At 37.3% G+C, this 17,596-nt stretch overlaps 1 protein-coding gene across 18 annotated transcripts; it reads right to left on the minus strand.

The window, feature by feature from the left end:
• Nucleotides 1–364: 364 nt before the first annotated feature.
• Nucleotides 365–14,054, minus strand: tnnt3b (troponin T type 3b (skeletal, fast)). Of its 18 annotated transcripts, none has more exons than XM_048184854.1 (15): nt 13,908–14,054; nt 12,503–12,542; nt 12,387–12,391; nt 11,551–11,565; nt 10,065–10,232; nt 8,323–8,340; nt 8,039–8,053; nt 7,337–7,355; nt 7,134–7,179; nt 6,921–7,037; nt 5,832–6,023; nt 5,602–5,714; nt 5,402–5,492; nt 2,422–2,462; nt 365–704 (listed from the first exon to the last, which is right to left on the minus strand). In XM_048184854.1, the coding sequence occupies exons 2-15, from the start codon at nt 12,520–12,522 to the stop codon at nt 668–670; spliced, it is 897 nt and encodes a 298-aa protein (XP_048040811.1). In that variant the 5' UTR covers nt 12,523–12,542; nt 13,908–14,054; the 3' UTR covers nt 365–667. The 18 variants fall into 18 exon arrangements, with proteins under 18 accessions (XP_048040811.1, XP_048040812.1, XP_048040810.1 ...); XM_048184855.1 differs by lacking the exon at nt 2,422–2,462 and adding an exon at nt 3,067–3,107 and having other exon boundaries at nt 8,039–8,050; nt 13,908–14,052; XM_048184853.1 differs by lacking the exon at nt 2,422–2,462 and adding an exon at nt 3,067–3,107 and having other exon boundaries at nt 13,908–14,052.
• Between the last annotated feature and the right edge of the window lie 3,542 nt (nt 14,055–17,596).

Genomic DNA, 17,596 nt, shown 5'->3' on the forward strand with positions numbered 1-17,596 from the left:
AACTAGTATTTCTTATTATAACAGTAGATTTTTTCCATTGCCGATTTTTTTTTTTTTTTTTTTTGAAGGTTATTTTGGGCAGTTATGGTGCCATCAGCCAATCAGTTTTGTCATGACATTATTTTCCAAGCTCCAGCATAATACATGGTGTATACATGACTCATTTAACTGTGTATTAGGATATTTAGGTCTGTTTATAGATCTGAGTCTGTTCGTTTGCCATAGAAATGGCTTGTACTTGTCTACTCAGATTCATCAAGAACATGTCAACTAAGAAGGCTTAGAAGGTTCATTTAAGTTTGATTCAATGTTTCGGCATCAGAGTTTCTCAGTATAATCAGGAAACATGATCAATTCTAGTATATCAGTCTTGAAGAATAACTTTATTGAACTGCCAGATGCAACAGATGAAGCTGGCGAGCCAAACATTATTTACAAAAACGGAAGGTGAGAACCTAAAGACAGCAAAGGAGGGAGTTCCTAATGCAACTACTGCTAAGACCGGACAGTGTTAATGTCACACAGGTGGTTGTAGACCGCCTTTGACAGCCTCTGGTGAAATGCAAATTGTGGGTGGGATCAGAGATGCCTGGTGAATGAAGGCAGAGCTCGGAGACGCAGGCAACAGGCATGTCTTGACCACAAGTGTAGATTTCTCCATGAACGCTTACTTTCTGCGGCGAGCAGCAGCACCCTTCTTGGAGCTGAATATCAGACAAAGAAAGAGCGAGTTAGTGGTGCTGATCTTTACTGACCTGCTGGTAGAAGACATACAGAAAAACACCATACAGGACAGGGCTCCATATATATAATTTTAAGTACAACAGCCTAAGTGATGACTCTGCTGTTTTTACTAACATAAAGCCCTTTTAAATAGGCTACTATTGTTTTCCAGTCTAGTTCTCAGTACACAGCAAAATCCCCAGAGTTAAACCAACTCTGCTCAGATTACGTATGGTCCCTCTCTATATAGTGTTAAAGTAACACTGAAGCAGAGTTAAAGTTAATGAGATAATTAAGTGATTAATTAAGTTATGATTGACCATTAGTGATGAACACCTGCTGTTAACAAGAATCACTGAAGAGAAACATAATAACTACAAATGACTTCCAGCCACAGCCTTAGATGAAGTCAACTGAAGATAAAAGACATTAAATTAAACAACTCCACAAACAGCATATTATCTCATTAACTAAATCAATTTAACTCTACTTCAGTGTTATTTTGCCTCTATGTAGAGAGGGACCATATGTTCTCTGAGCAGAGTTGATTTAACTCTGGGGATTTTGCTTGTAAGGTCCTGCAGGATGTTCCTCTCTGCTTCTCGTGTCCACACAAAGTTTGACATGCACATGGAACTGAAATCAAGTTCAAACCATGCAGGACTTACCGCTCTTTCTCTGAGCTCTGTCAGTTTGTTAAACAGGCCTGTCTTAGTCTTAAATGTTTATCACATTTACATCACTCATAACCTCATGTATACCAAACACCAAGCACCAATGAAAAATAAGCCAGATCTGGAATAAATCTGTGCTTCATAGTACCACTTAGGCTATGCTATGTATTGCGTGTTGAGTGATAAAAGAGTGAGCTTTATTTTTCATTGTAAATAATTTCAGAAACCAAGTACCTTTACATGCACAATTATAATCGAGCTATAGTCATTATCTGTCTGCCCAAGTATACATGACATACTTCATCACACAATATTTTAAGAATTTATGTGCCCTTCAAGTGATGACATATCGTCGAACGGAATTCTAGATGATACACGGCCAATTTGTGACGCTGGAAGGGGGGTGTTGATTTGAAACATGGAGAAAACCATGATCTATAATAAAGATATTAGATAGATAGATAGATAGATAGATAGATAGATAGATAGATAGATAGATAGATAGATAGATAGATAGATAGATAGATAGATAGATAGATAGATAGATAGATGGTGCAGTTAAAGGCAGAACTGGACTGACATGATTTCGACATTTAAAAAAAAATGAATATAAATTCGAATGCATGTAAACGTACCCAGAAAAGCTTGTATGAGGAGACTACAGAGAGCGTTCGCTGTCTGACTAGAGGGGACAAAACTCATACAGCTCTAGAGAAACTCACTCTCAAAGGTTTCACACTTCAGTAGGTCTGTCACAATACTACAAAAATGTCCCAAATACTTACCATCTCTACCACAGCTTCAAGCCTATAGCCCTATATCAAGTTTTAGGACGTTTTGTAAAGTCTTGCTGCCATTGACAGTCATATACGTTTTATCCAATATGACTGGCAGCTGGTGTGTGACAGTGTCTTTGAGAGTTTTCATGGGATGTGAAAATGATTAGATAATTTAGTCAGTGATATTAGAGTTAAGGAGTCAGTCCATCCGTGCGCTGTGTGTGTGGTGACAAGGAGCTACTCACTGCTTCTGCAATTCATCAATGCGGTTTCTGAGAGAGATGACCTGAAAACAACACATGAGCGATCGATTTTAAACCTGCCAGATCATACCTTAACCACAGGATCCTGGATTGTGACAGCTGTCCTGTACCATCGAGTGCTGACAAACACACACAAATCATCTGGCTTGATGCTCAGGACTTGCTGAAGTCAAGAGCTGGTATAAAGCAGCATTGTGTGGGCATGTCACAGGCATGTGTGTTTTGTGTTCATCCTCAGCAAGACGTTATTGAGCTTGAACAATCACACACACTTACCTGTAGGAGAAAACATCTTGGAATGTGTAAGATAAGATGCTTACTGACTCCACAATATGATATTCATTTAACCACGAAGCACATCTCTACTGTACAATATCTAGGTTGTCGGTATAGTGGATTGATTTAGCTGCTGGTGGTAAAGAGATCAAGTTGTTGTGAAGGCTCTAGCCATAGATATATTCTCTATTTTGAAGTGACAGTACATTTGACCTTTCACCTGTGGTCTGAATCGACCTGTTTCCCAGAAGCCATGGAGACCAGACAGTCTCATGCATGCAGACCATGCTGTCACGTCCCTGTTGCTGACCAAAGCCTGATGCTTAGCTTTCTATATTTCCAGTTACTCACTATTTACTGAGCTCCTCCACTCTCTTACGCTGGGTTGTTACCTGCAGAACACCAGAACACAGCTGAGACCTGAACTACCACACGCATATACTCTGAATCACCTGTACAGACACACTCACACCTGCTCTCACATATCATTATGACTGATATGTTCATGTTCTTTTAATGTCAAGCTGACCAAATTATGCAAATGAGTGAATGTGATATTGCTTTTATACAATAGTTCAATAAACAGTATTTTGCCAGATACTTAAGGTACAGTCACGTTTACCATTTCACGGGCAAAAGGAGAAGAAGAAAGATTCCCCAACACAGATGAGGCTTTGGAAGTTGGTCACTTGAATTCACTGTGTTAACCTACAGACAGCTGCTTGGTTTGAAAGTGGTCCCTTCTTTAAGCCATTCTACATACAGTGACATAGACAATGAGCTTTTTATGCTGACAAGATTTCTTCAAAAATTTTTGCTGAAAAAAACATTATCTATTGTCAACAGTGTAGAGAATTTGCGTGACCAACTTCAACATGAGCAAAATCAGCATGGGGAACTTTTTCACTCTCAGATGAAAGGTCTGGTCACATTTACTGTATGGTTGCTTCGCAAAATTTTGCTGGCGAAATCCAGTCATTTCAATAGGAATCCACATGATTAGGAGTTTCACTGATATTTCCAGTATTTCAGTCACATTAGCGAAATTTTGTGGGCAAAAAGTCCAACGTCAATTGTCGACAGTGTAACGATATATGTAGCACAGAACACACAGAAGTCACTTTCAAACCAAGCAGCTGTCTGTTGGTCAATGCAGCGAGTCTCCGTCACCAAATTGAATGCCTTGTGAAATCTGTGTGGAAAATCTTTCACCCTCACACAAAATTTCTATTCGCATGGATTCTTATTGAAATGACTGAATTTTGCAAGAAAAATTTTTGCCATGTCTCTAAGCAACTCACAGTAATGGTGTTTCATTCCTTTTCATTTAATTTCATTTAAATTAATTATTTTTTGTAAGAATCGGTTGAATAAGCGATTTAATGATGCACTCATAAAGACTTACAGCTGTGTTGATGAAACCTATAGAAAGAATCACTGAAAAAACCCCACCACTAATATACAGACTGTCTGCAATGTAACACAATCAAATTTAAGGACTGTTTTAACATTATGCTTATTCATTAAATGGATAGTTCACCCAAAAATGAAAGTTCAATCATCATTTACTCATCGTCATGTTGTTCCAAATCTGTAAGACTGACTTTCTTCTGTGTTGGGCAGGATAAGTGTCTCAGTCACCATAAGACTCACAATGACATAAGGTCTGGGGCCTGGGATCTAGAGCCACTGCAAAGGACCACCCACAGAGTCAGCAAGAAGATGTCTGACTGACATGTAAAGTGACTAATCAACATTTTATCTCATTCAACATCATGTTTAGGGGTGGGTTGCTACAATAACAGACAATATTTTCATATTTACCTTTCTCAGTAAAGTACTTCAACTACTTTTCCATTATAACTAATAAAATGGGTTGGCCAAGCTCGGAAAATTTATTTTATTTTTTTTTCTGTTTCAGTTGGTAAACATGCGAACACATCTCTCTTTTTTCAACTAAGTGCCTCAAACAAAATGCTCGATGTATTAAATTTTCGATGCCGCAAACTTTTTTAAATTCAGCATTTAGTTGCACCTCTGAAGCATTCATTGCTGCAGTATCTGGCTTTGTTTCAAGGCAGACTGTTAAAATTTGCCAAAACGTCAGCCAATCAGATTCATACTCTTGCCTTTGCGAAAGTTGTTTCCTGTTTTGTGTTGCATACTGTATGCATCAGACATTAACAGGGTGGGGGTGGTCCATGGGCATGACGTCTGAGGCTGAGACTTTCAATGCATCCCTTTTACATACAATGAAAATGAATGGTGACTGAGATGGACATTCTGTCTAACATCTCTTTTTGTGTCCCATACACTCGTAAAAATAACGGTTGCAAAAGAGGGTTTTCGCAGGGATGCCATAGAAGAACCATTTTGGGTTCTTAAAAGAACCATTTGTTTTTTCTTCTTCTAAAGGGCTTTTTAATAAACTAATGATACAAAGTACCATTTGTGCAATGCAAAGGTTCCATGGATGTTAATGGGTTATCATGCAACCACATTTGCAAGTAAATGATTTTCATTTTTGGGTCAACTATTCCTTTAAGCTTATAGCGTGTCCAGGATGCAGTTGACAAAGAAGTGATTCTCCCCTAGTAAAACAAATGTAGGTCATAATGAAATATGTCAAGTAAAATAAGTTTATAGAAATTGTATTGTGTAAATAGTCTTTAGACTGCTCCCTCACCTCATACTTCTGCCTCTTGAGTTTCTCCATGTGCTCAAACTTCTCAGCCTCCAGGGAGTACAACCAGTCCCACAGCTCTTTAGCTTTCTCCCTGTAAACACGCATATACACCAAAACACATTAATAGACACTAACTATGCTTCATAAGAACAAGTCTCATTGCCTGTACAGGCCTAGAGTTGTTAGGTATTTGTGCTGACCTCAGCTTGTCCTCATTCAGATGGTCAATATTCAGAGGCTTGCGTCTGTCTGCCAGAATCTTCTTCTTCTTCTCCCTTTCAGTTTGCTTCTTACCTCCCCTCTTTGAGTCAGCCTGTTTTTATCAATACACAATCACAAAACTTAGGCTCGTTTACGTTTCTCAGTCATAAACTGTACTCAGAGTGATGATGAACAGAATCAAAGTTGGGGTTGATAGAAAACTCTGCACCTTCTGCAGGTAGCTGCTGTACTGGGAGCCCATGCTGGTGAGGGCAGACTTCTTCTTGGCATCTTCATCTGCCCTCTTCTTAGCATCAGCCTCCTCCTTCCTCAGCCTCTCTTCCTCACGTCTTGCCTGACGCTCCTTGTCCTTCTCAGCGCGGATCCTCTGCTGCTCTGCCCTCTCAGCCCTACGTTTCTCCTGCACACATAGATATCAAATATGTCCATTATAATAGCCTTATACACAGCGCTCTGGATTACTCTGTTCTGATTGGTCAATGAAGGCAATGCTGCATATCATTCCACTTTTCCAGGTCAGTGTTATTTTAGTATTCTTTTTATGCTATTATAGTATTTATCGATATTTTTTTATTGATATTGATAATTTTAGCTTAAATTTTAGTCATTTTGTAATGTGCTTTTGTCATTTTTACAAGTTTTTGGGATTTTTAAAAAAAATATTTCTATTTCATTTTTATTTCAGTTTTAGGTTTAGTAATTTTAGTACTTCAACATTTATTGTTGTACAAAACCAACTTTTATGCATCTCATTCATCTGCTGCAGTGAAAATGAACTGAAAAAATGTTGTTGATAGGCTGATTATTACGGAAGAGTATTAGGGCCAAGCAATAATAAAAAAATAAAACCATCTTGTGATTAAAGTTGTTAAATTTCGAGAAAAAAACTCGTTAAATTATGAGAAAAAAAGTCGTTAAATTTAGAGAAAAAAGTTGTTAAATTATGTTAAGTTACGAATTTGTTCTCGTAATTTAACAACTTTTTCTCATAATTTAATGAGTTTATTCTCAACATTTTATCTCGACTTTTTTCTCGAAATTTAACGAGTTTTTTTCTCGAAATTTAACAACTTTAATCACAAGATGGTTTTATTTTTTTATTATTGCTTGGCCCTAATCCTCTTCCGTAAAGATTGTGTTGTACATTGTAATGGATTATTTTTCTAAAAAAATGCTTTAAGATAATATACAAGTAAGATTATAAAATAATTTGAACTCAAATCAATATTTAAAGTCCACGTACTTATTGAATTTAATTGCTGAGTAATCAGGGAGCTAACAGACGACTGACACTCACAATTCTCTCTTTCAGAGCGATAAGCTCCTCCTCTTCCTTCTTCCTGCACTCAAAGTGGGCATCAATCAGGGCCTGCAGCTCAACGAGATCCTTGTTTTGACGTTTCTTCTGGATATCCTGTTTGCACACGTAAATATGACCTCAAACATGTATTCATGCAATGTTTAATACATAACACAATGTAACCAACAATGACATGCAGCGCTTGCTTACATCAAAGTCCACCTTTTCCCCATCAGGGATCTTTGGTGCACTTGGTCTGAAGGGAATGAAAGCAAAATGTGTTTTAGTGGCATTCTGGGTGTCTTGTAACTTCACCAGCTCCTCAGGAAATCTTAGAGCATGTTGTATTGCATCGCAGCATTAAATTGGGCTGCTCAGCTGTAAAAAAGTGCTTAGTGGACAATTCTACTCACTTGAACTTGGGCTTCTCCTCTGTTATAAAAAATAAAATAAAAGAGAGAGGGATATGTAACATGGTTAGAGATGTTTTAAACAAGCTCAGTCAACAATCAGTGGGAATTCTGTTAGCCATATCCATGAACATGGAGTCAATTTAAAGTTACTCTTAGTAACAACTCAGTGCTGGTTTCTGTTAACCTGAGCTTTAAGAATTATGTGTGTAACTTTTGATAGTATGTTTACGAAGTTAAGTACATACATTCATTTCAATCGTTTCAGTAATGTTAATAAACTGGGTTAGTTAGAAAGTTGTGAAACAAATAGTTGATCAAAACAAATATAGAAGAATCGTTGCATTAGAAATCAGATCATATGGTGCTTATAAGTACATGAGTATAAACAGACACAAAACTCCTGACAAGTGGACCATTCTCAATCTTCCAGGAATTAACACAACAACAAAAAAAGCCTTGTGGAAAAGATTCAGCTTTTTATCCTTCATTCATTTTCCCATCTCTTTTGATTAACAGCATCTAAATCTGGGTTTATTATTTCTCTTGTCATCATGGACCTCTGACTAGACTCTGCAAGTGGGCTAGATAAGATGTTTGAGCCAATGCAATCTATTGTAACCATTTGGCTTGACTTTCACACCAAAAACACAAGCAATAAGCCACACCCAGACCAGACAAGTTCCAAAAGGAAATAAAAACTACCATCTTGTCCTCCTTCTTCCAATGGTGTGGCACATTCATGCAAAAAGAAGCAAAGCACAGAGCAATTTCAGCATTTCATATTCTTTCACCCTTGTTATTCACTTATTGTAAGCCAGTGTCGCTTTCAATCGACACTATAGGCCAGTTTTCTGTGTCCCCCTATTCAGAATATTATGTTGTAAGGTTTTGGACCTGATTTCACTGTGCACCTTGCAGGCATTAACCCCTCCCCCATGCCTTTTTTCTAATCAGAAATGTCAAATACAAGAAAATGACAAACATACCTTCCTCTTCATAGGCCTCTGCATGCATCAAGCGTTGAAAGCAAGAGTAAAATAGAGAACATTAATGTTGCTTTGTGTGCTTTTTGTTGCCCCAAGCAGGGGCTGCGTGCTCAGATGCAGAGTTCAGCTGAGCGGACACTCAAATTGAGGTACCAGCTTGTATCAAGTAAACATAACAATTAATTAAACAGCACAATAAATAAAGAATGAATGAATTAGGTTATCACTTTCAGTAGGACACCTCAATATGAGCAAGCTATAAAACAAACTAAATATAACAACATTTATATTGATCAATTTATATTAGCATACATATTACCATAAAACATTGCTTGGTATTTCAAAGTGGACAAAAAGCATCTTAATAATGGACGGCATCTGGTTTGACACTTAAAGCATTTTGCTTTTTAATTCGATATTTAAACTTAAAGGAGAGTTACAATTTAGACTGTAATATTTAATTTTAATATTTAACAATAAATATAGTTAAATGTGCCAAAGAGAGCCTTTCCAGTGTTAAGCAAGTGAAATTTGAGAGAAGTTACTATACAACATATAAACATTAGTCCTTTTTGTCCCTTTGAAAATTTCATCAAAAATACTGGTCATTTATTGTGGAACTGAAATTTAAACAATATCAGCATCACATGAATATTTTGAAACACCATTGCAACTGAAACAGTTGCATTTGTTGCAGAATTATTATAACACAAGCAATAGAACAGCATTACTCCAAGATGCAGCCTATAGCATTATGCTGGCGGCAACTCAGAGACAGTTCTGAATGCAGAAGACTGCAATGAGTTTTTGGTCACAATCTGATATAAGCATCATTGCTGCAGAGTAATTGGCAAGAGCAGGAGCTGGAATTTGATTTAATATCAGCTCAGGCCACCAGTGTTGGGGAAGCTACTTTGAATTTGTTGTTTGGCGAGCTACTTTTAATGTACAGTAGTTCATCTACAGTCAAGCTACTTTAAATAGCTGGCTACCCTAAAAGGAACTAACTACACTAGAGGACCTAGAGTTAGTGTTTTTTTTTTTTTTTTTTTTTAAACACCCTAAATGAATCAAAAACAGTGATGAACAGCTAAATACTGAATCATTTACTGAATCTGTGAATCATTTATCATGAAAAATGTACATGGTTAATTTACAGGAGGAGTTTGAATGACTGAGACTTCCCAACATGACATGAGAAGGAGGACAGTTTAGGAACTTTTTGTGTTTGATTATTGACTTTTGATATAAAGAAATATAGTTTAGAAGCATTGCAATCTTATTTGCTTCCCAACACTGCAGGCCTCCTGCATCCACTCTGAAGAAAGCGCTGCATTTTAGGTGTGATGAGCGCCATGTCTGTCAGAGCTTAATCACTGCAGCTCACTCCCCATCGGTCTGCAAGTGAATTAGAATTGGAAAATATTCCTTGTTTATAAATTGGGAAATTGTCCAATTCTGAAAAATAATTCAAATGCACCATAAGGGACTGAAATGGCTTGAATCTAAGCTCTGTCAACATCTGGTGTTACCGAACCAGTCTCATAGTGGGCCTGAACGAAGAGGAGGTACCGCCAGTAGAGGTTAAAGTTTTGTTGGGTTGGAGTGAAGTACTGGGGAACTACAGCTACATTAATATGGCTGTAAACACATTAATTTTTAAGTAGTAAGAGAGGTGCGCTGCCTGTTTTTAGTTGTTTTGGTGAAAATGGGAAGGATGAATGAATATTCATGCCACATACCTTCCTCATGCACCTCTGGCTCTGGCTCTGGCTCTGGTTCTGGTTCTGGTTCTGGCTCTTTTTCTGGCTCTGGCTGTGGTTCTGGCTCTGGCTCTGGTTCTTGCTCAGGCTCAGGCTCCGGTTCAGGAGCTGCCTCTGGAGCTACCTCTACCTCTACTACCTCTTCAGCTAATAATACATGCAGCAAGCAACCAGGAGAAGGAAGGTTGTCAAAAGTTAATGCGTTGCAGAGGAGGGAACATTCAGAAATGGGAGATTAAGTACTGGTTAAAGTGTGTGAGAGAGACAAAGAGAGAGTCATTCGTGAAATGTATAAAAATAGGGATGGCATAGGAGATGGCTAAGAGGATGCACATAGCGGGAGAACCAGTTGTGAAATGACGAGACCTTGAGACACCAGGATTCCACATGCCAAATAAAATACCAACACGAAATGCCTTTGTTTTTCCCTGTTTGCCAAAGCCATTAATTAAAATAATCTAAAGTCAACTCTAACTACTTTGTGTTTGATAGGAAAATAAACTAGAATAAATTTCACACCTTGTGCACTGACAAAATTCACATACTATCATCTCAAAAACACAAAGACAAAGCATCAAAACAACACATTACTTCGATGACCTTTTCAACAGTCACATAATTTAGAACTTCAGGTTTCCAGAGACTGGAATATTCCAATCCCTTTTATGGATTCTGCCTAAAAGGTCATCAAAGGTTATGGCACCCTTCAAGCTGCACATGCTGGTTAGCTCTCATTAGTTTTCCTAGCATGAACATGATTAATATGCTTATTGTTTTGTTTTTCCTTATGATGAGTTAAATGAAAAGGTTGACATTTGAAAGAACCTTGAATTAGGCAAAAATTATTCAAGCAAATCATTTTCATTTTCTGCTTTCGGTTAATTCTTTTCAGTTAACTTAGTTACAGACTTACTGCAGACAGTGTCAGGCAGTTTTTAATGAATAAGGGGAAATTGTGTTGAATTAGTATGTTGAAAGACTAGTTAATTTTCAAATCCATTTGGTTTGGTTTGTTGTTGTTATCCGCTTGTTAAGTCGTGACGTAAGGAACGCCGTTTCTGGGTCCAAGCCTAAACTCCTTTCACTTGAGAATGCCATCGCGACGGCCGTTTATCAGCGCTATTTATTCATATTAAACGTTTAACATTTTAAAAAGTTAAACATTTAAAATACTTAGTCTGCACAACTGTCTCCGTGCTTACAGCGTCACAGACATTAATATTTTAACGATTTATAAAAGATGAATAACTGTCTGGCCATCTGGGATTTTGGTATAGAGATAAAGGTTATGATTATTGTTTTTTGATAGTATTGCACCACATTGTGTGTGTATATTGTTAGCACAGTTTGTTGTTTTCTTGTGGCACAAGATAGAGCGTTTGGACCCGGAAGCGCTGCCGTGTGACGTCAGACTTACAACCGAATGGTGTTTAATTATTTGTTTGTTTATTGTGGCTTATTTTACCTTCTCCTTCGTACTCTTCATATGCCAGAAAAAAAGCAGTAAAGGAATACACAAATTACAAAATGCCTTTTTTTTTTTTTTTGGTACCATTGTAATTGCATTATACATTAAACACATGCTGAGCCTTTTTTTTTTATGGTGTTCTGTGAAGTGAGTGCTCTTCAGTTCAGTACAGAACCACAGCAGCCAATAAGGAATTCCAGTAAATGAATAATTTGGTCTGATCTCTGGCCTTTCTAGCCTCACATGAGCATTCACCTTAGAGAACACCAGTAACATGAGCATCATTAATACTGCCTTCAGCCACTGCATGTGTTTGACATGTCGCCTCCAGAGATGTTCCTAAAAAAGCTCTCCGTGGCAGTGGCAGAAGGCAGTGTGCTGGCATGAGATTCATAAAACAGCTGCCAAGACAGCAGGTGGCACAATATCAGTCACTACAAGCAAATTCAGGGCACCACTCTAGCATTGGATATATATTTATATTTGAAAGATGTATTTTTTTTATCAATTAAATTTTAATGCTGGATAGAGCAAAGCCAAACCTGTACAGATTTATCATCAAGTCTCTCTATAAATAAAGTAATTAGAGTAACTGCTGACATACCAAGAAAACATTGATGCTGACTGAAAAAATGAAATACATTTTTTATATATATATATATATAAGTAACAACAAAAACAGAAATAGATATTGAGTGGAAAAAATGTGTACATATACTGAATACACATATAACAGAATTCATGGCTTCGGCATTTTTACAACAACTGCAATAATAATAATAATATAATAATAATAATAATAATAAATAGAATAGTTCAAATTTAGTACTTACCCCCACTGCATGAAGAGAGAGAAAGAAAGAAAGAGGAGTTATCATTATTTTGTCTTGAGAGAGTGAATAATAATAATTAGCATGCTGAACAATGGAGTTTATGTCTGAATACTTACACGTCCTCTGTGTCGGACATGATGACAGAGAGCTTTAGACCTGTATGAAGCAGACAGGGAGACTGTGTGTACCACTGTGACAGAGTTAATTGCAGACTTGACAGGTGTAAAAGGCACCTCACCATGTGAAATATTTGAGTAAGCTTGTAACATTTTATGACATCTTTTCATCTAGTCAACTATAAAAAACAGCTGTATCTTTGAATATGCTGGATATGCTGAACATTTACTGACTTCAGCACTTTAGAGAAATTATTAATGATCAAAGTAGGGCATAAATTTAAGCTTAGATCACATCCTCAAAAGAATTTCAAACCTGCTCATTCTAAAAATGTGATGGTTAAGTTTATGTGTAATGTCTAAAAGCATCAAATTTCATGCACATTAGCTCAGTATAAAAACAGTTAGAGTAAATGAAAAGTGTGTGAGTGTGTGTGTGTACACACAAGTTTGACTATAATTGTTAGCGGCATATTTGTGAAAATGTCTTCACAAATAAAACATGATGAAAATCAACATAAATAATGGCTAATAATGTTAATTCGTTTCTTTGATGGTTAGCTTTCGGGTATGATAAAATAAATATTACGATTTTAGTTTAAAAACTAATGCACTAATACCGCTTCACAATCTCCCCCCACCCCTGTGACTCATATCTCCAGCACAGCTGCAGAAGTGTTTGGAGATTAACGCATGATCATATTTCCCAGCATCAGCTCTCTCTTTTTTGACAGTGAGTCTCTGGTCCTGTCAGCCCTGCCTTATGTGGGCATGACTGTGTGCTTAAATTATGAGCCATTAAAGGAATGCTGGATTATTTATGTTTCTCTTCCGACATGAAACAAAAAATGAATGCAATATCACAACATACTATCATGATATGCATTGCATTGCATTGTATTGTATTGCATTGTATTAGCATCAAAATGACAACCATCTAGTTAGTGTTTGAGAAATCATTAGAGGATTGTTCTAATACTTCCACCCTGTTTGTGTTATTATCTGTTGACAGCTGTTCTTTGTTAAGCCTCTATTGTCATAGTAGTGTCATAAGTGGTGATCTACAGGATAGGACAAAGAGGAAGCCAACAATGTGTAAATCCTAAATTGCATTGTGTTGGCCTTAGTGTGTTATATCTAGTGTGGCACAGTGAGACAGAACCATCCCATTAGAGGTGCCCACACCCACCCTCAAATGATCAAGTTGTATTCAGTTAAGCCATCAACTGAAGTAAAATCTGTTAGCATGACCCATTCAGCATAGCCAAAGTTCATCATTTACAACAATTTACTATGACACGTGAGACAGGAAATAATGGAATGATTTTAAAAGAAAAAAAGCACCATCTACTGTAAGCAGAGGGAAAGAACTTTTTCTGAAGATACCAAATCTTTGAACTCTTACCTCAGAAAAGCCGAAAGAAGAGAGTCTCCTGATGTCGAAGAGGGGCTGTAAGGTTCTGCAAACCTTGAAACTTCTTAAGTCCTTGACTTATACTGATACTTGATCTTCTAAGGAGTCTCATTGGCTGAGGAGCTAATGTTGGGGGGAGGGAATCTGGACCATAAGGAGACCCACAGAATGTGCTGGATGAAATGACGATCAGATTTGGAAAGCTGAGGCAACCAATCGCTATATCTGTCATAGCACAAGGCAAGCAAAAATAAGCCCAAGTTAAGAAAGAGAGAACGCCTAAGGCTCTTTTAGAAATCTGGCTGTGGTTAACAGAGGGACACAAAATGTCTTTGTGGGTGTTGTTGGGAGCAGGACATGGGGTAGACGTCACAAACTGAAAACTGTCTTAATGGATTGATGATATAATACATGTTAAAAATAAGTTGAATTCTTTCTCCATGTTTAGGCAGATGATTATTGTACACGCTCACGTTGTTGTGTTTCACCGTAGGGCAAGTTTGATCACAGCAAGAATACACTGTAATACAGTAAAACAAACTGCCTGAAGTGAATAGCTAGATTGTGCACAGCAATCAGTGAACTTCTGAAGCATGTTATTAAGCTTTAATGTTATTTAAAACTTGAAGCATGGTAATAAGTGCATTTTCTTTATATTAAAAAAAAAAACTCATCAATTATTGAACTAATACTTCCGTGTCGAGTATGTTTTTGAAGTACCAACTGAGCAGCTGCTTTTAAAGCAGGTAAGACCAGCAACTATCTTGAGTGTAGATTTGGGTTCAAAGGTGTAGTAATGTTTTGCATGATGCAGCATCACACAAAAACAAAAGTTTGAAGTAAATGATGCCATTGTTAAAAAAAAGAAAAGAAAAAAAAAGTGATATTTACAGTGAGTCACGATTCATTTATTCCACAAGTGAAAGGGTCCAATTACAGGAGGGACCAAAATAAAGGTAAGATTATTCAGCTGGTCATGTGATCTCAACATGTCTGCCCCCTTGAGGTGGCCGGCTCCATGTCTAATAAAACAACTTATATTTGGCCACTGACTAGACTATTCTCATGTTATTATATACAATTTTAAACAGATCATTAATATTAAATATTTAAAATATTTCATATTAAATATCAGTATTTAGTATTTTTTTATGTTTGAAACTTTAATGAGTAAAAAATTACTAAGTGGACTTAGTAAGATTTTAATACCAAACTATACAGATTTTTACCTAGATTGTGAATGTGACAGTTGTTCTTGTTTTGAAAGAAAATTTATAAATATAATAAAATGTTCAAACAATACATTGAAAGTTGATGCAACAAAATATTCCAAGGCACTCACGTGGTTAAACTAAAAAGCCTTTAATACACTGGGCTAACTCATTAAAACAATACAAATTTTGATCAACGCGTTTCGGCTACAAAGCCCTCTTCAGGATGCACATCCATTGTTCACCCAAATATTCTTAAACTATTACCGGTAACAATTAGTGAATCATCAGAACAGCTGGTTAACCTGGCTATAACTACAACTCCTACACAAGACACAATGGCTGCATCCGAAAACTTAGGCCGCTGACTTGTTGCCTCGCTGCCTTATAGGCAATGACTCTGCAGGCAGCGTTTGCGCACAAAGGCACCTTACGAAACTGATTTCGTACAGACTTCTGAAGCAGCATAACAGTAAAACATTTTTAGCTGGTTAAACTTAGAAATGAAAGTTCACCTGCTGCCTTAAAAATGTGAGTTAACTCAACTAAACATAAGTTAACTCAACTTGAAGATAACCTTTGTTTCGAATCACAGTCAAGACAATGCATTACTTTAAGTTTAATTTTTAACTTAAAGTAATGCGTTGTGTTGATATTTTTGAGTTGAAACAAAGGTTATCTTCAAGTTGAGTTAACTCATATTTGTAAGGCAGCAGGTTAACTTTCATTTCTAAGTTTAACCAGCTGAAAATGTTTTTGACATCATAAGTGGAAAACATTGGTCTAAAACGTACATTTAGACACAAAATGACCAGAAACAGCAACTTTCAGACACCATGGCTGTGTCCGAATTCGCCCCATATTTCTTTAAATTGGGCACTATTTGAGTGGACAGTCATTTGTAGTGGTGTCCGAAACCATAGTGGACGATATCAAGTGCACTCATTCAATCCCACAATGCACAATGTGAGAGTCACATGCCAAATTAATTCCTGCATCTCACCAGAAGATGGCGCACACAGCTGATTCATTCATCCATCCATCCATCCATTTTCCAAACTGCACTGGTCCAATGTGTCTACAATTTATACCAGTTTGATATTATGCTGTAGAGTCTACAGCATAATATCAAACTGGTATAAATTCATTTTGCTAAATTAATTATGGTTTATATATGGTTTCCAAGACAGAGTTCAAGATTTTTTCATCTTATTACTGGAGCTGCTAGTTTGCTAAGTTTCTAATGATTATTAAACAGCAAGCACAAACTATGTAAAAGCAGCAGCCCTTCCAGTGCACTCAGTGTCCAAATTCATTCATTTTCATTCACTCCTTCAAGTGTACTATATTAGTGGGGTAATAAAGGGAATAGTGAATGAGGGTATAGGGGCGAAGGATACATCTATGCTGCCTTCAAAAATTGATCAGATGAAGGTATCACAGAAGACAGGAAGTGAAGAGAACACTGTATTCAGACATGCCTTGATGCCTTCCTACTTTCGAAACATAGCTTCATGAAACATTTACAATTTTTTTGTTTCGAATCAGTGGTTCGGAGAATGTATCAAACTACCAAAGTCATGTGATTTCTGTAAACAAGGCTTCATTAAATCGTAACTGTGCAAATTTTCAATGGTTCACTGTTGGGGGGTATTCTCTATGAACCCATGAATCATATGGATTCACTGAGATCACCCCCCCAGCGGTGAACCACTGAACAAGTGTCTGTGGTTTTTACCTGATCTCTTTTACAATGAACAAAATTATAAACGCAACCCTTTTGTTTTTGCCCCCAATTTACATGAGCTGAACTCAAAGATCTAAGACTTTTTCTATGTACACAAAAGGCCTATTTCTCTCAAACATTGTTCACAAATCTGTCTAAATCTGTGTTAGTGAGCACTTCTCCTTTGCCGAGATAATGCATTCACCTCACAGGTGTGTAGGGCTGTAACAATATGCGATATGAAACCGAAATCGCGATACGCAGGTCCACGAACCTGTATCGCGATGTGAGAAGGCAGAATCGCGACACACCCCTTCCAACTCCCAGAGTTATCCTTCCTGTCCAGATCCAATGCTACCACATTTTGAAATTACTGTAAGTATTAGGGGTGTAACGATTTATCGTAGATGGTATGTCTCAATCAGCTCTCTAGTTCAGTAAGTGTTTCGGGCACACATTGAATCTTGCAAGCAGGTTTAAACGTTTCTTGCGTCAGTCTCTTGCATGGTCGCGTGAGAAAAGTCGTGGCTTTCTTTCACCGCAGTGCACAGGAACAGCTGTGCTCACAGAAAAGCAAAAGACGCTTGCGATGCTTTGCTTTAAGAAGTTCTGTGGGGCCGTTCACATATTGCGTCTTTTCCGCGTGCAAGTCAGTTATTATTTTCAAATGTAGCCGCGCGGCAGGCGCGCTCATAATGGGATCAACGCGGTCGCGACGCGCATGCAATTCTCAACGTTCTCAG

Source organism: Megalobrama amblycephala, linkage group LG3, assembly GCF_018812025.1.
Source record: "Megalobrama amblycephala isolate DHTTF-2021 linkage group LG3, ASM1881202v1, whole genome shotgun sequence".
Classification (NCBI taxonomy): domain Eukaryota; kingdom Metazoa; phylum Chordata; class Actinopteri; order Cypriniformes; family Xenocyprididae; genus Megalobrama; species Megalobrama amblycephala.

Bases quoted from the DNA above. Each gene is read 5' to 3' on its own strand.
- tnnt3b (XM_048184854.1), bottom strand. From the start codon at position 12,522: ATGTCCGACACAGAGGACGT. The intron at 6,024-6,920 runs GTGAGTGTCAGT...CTATGTGTGCAG, and splicing joins TCGCTCTGAAAGAGAGAATT to GAGAAACGTAGGGCTGAGAG. The intron at 705-2,421 runs GTGAGTAGCTCC...TCTGATATTCAG, and splicing joins ATTGATGAATTGCAGAAGCA to CTCCAAGAAGGGTGCTGCTG.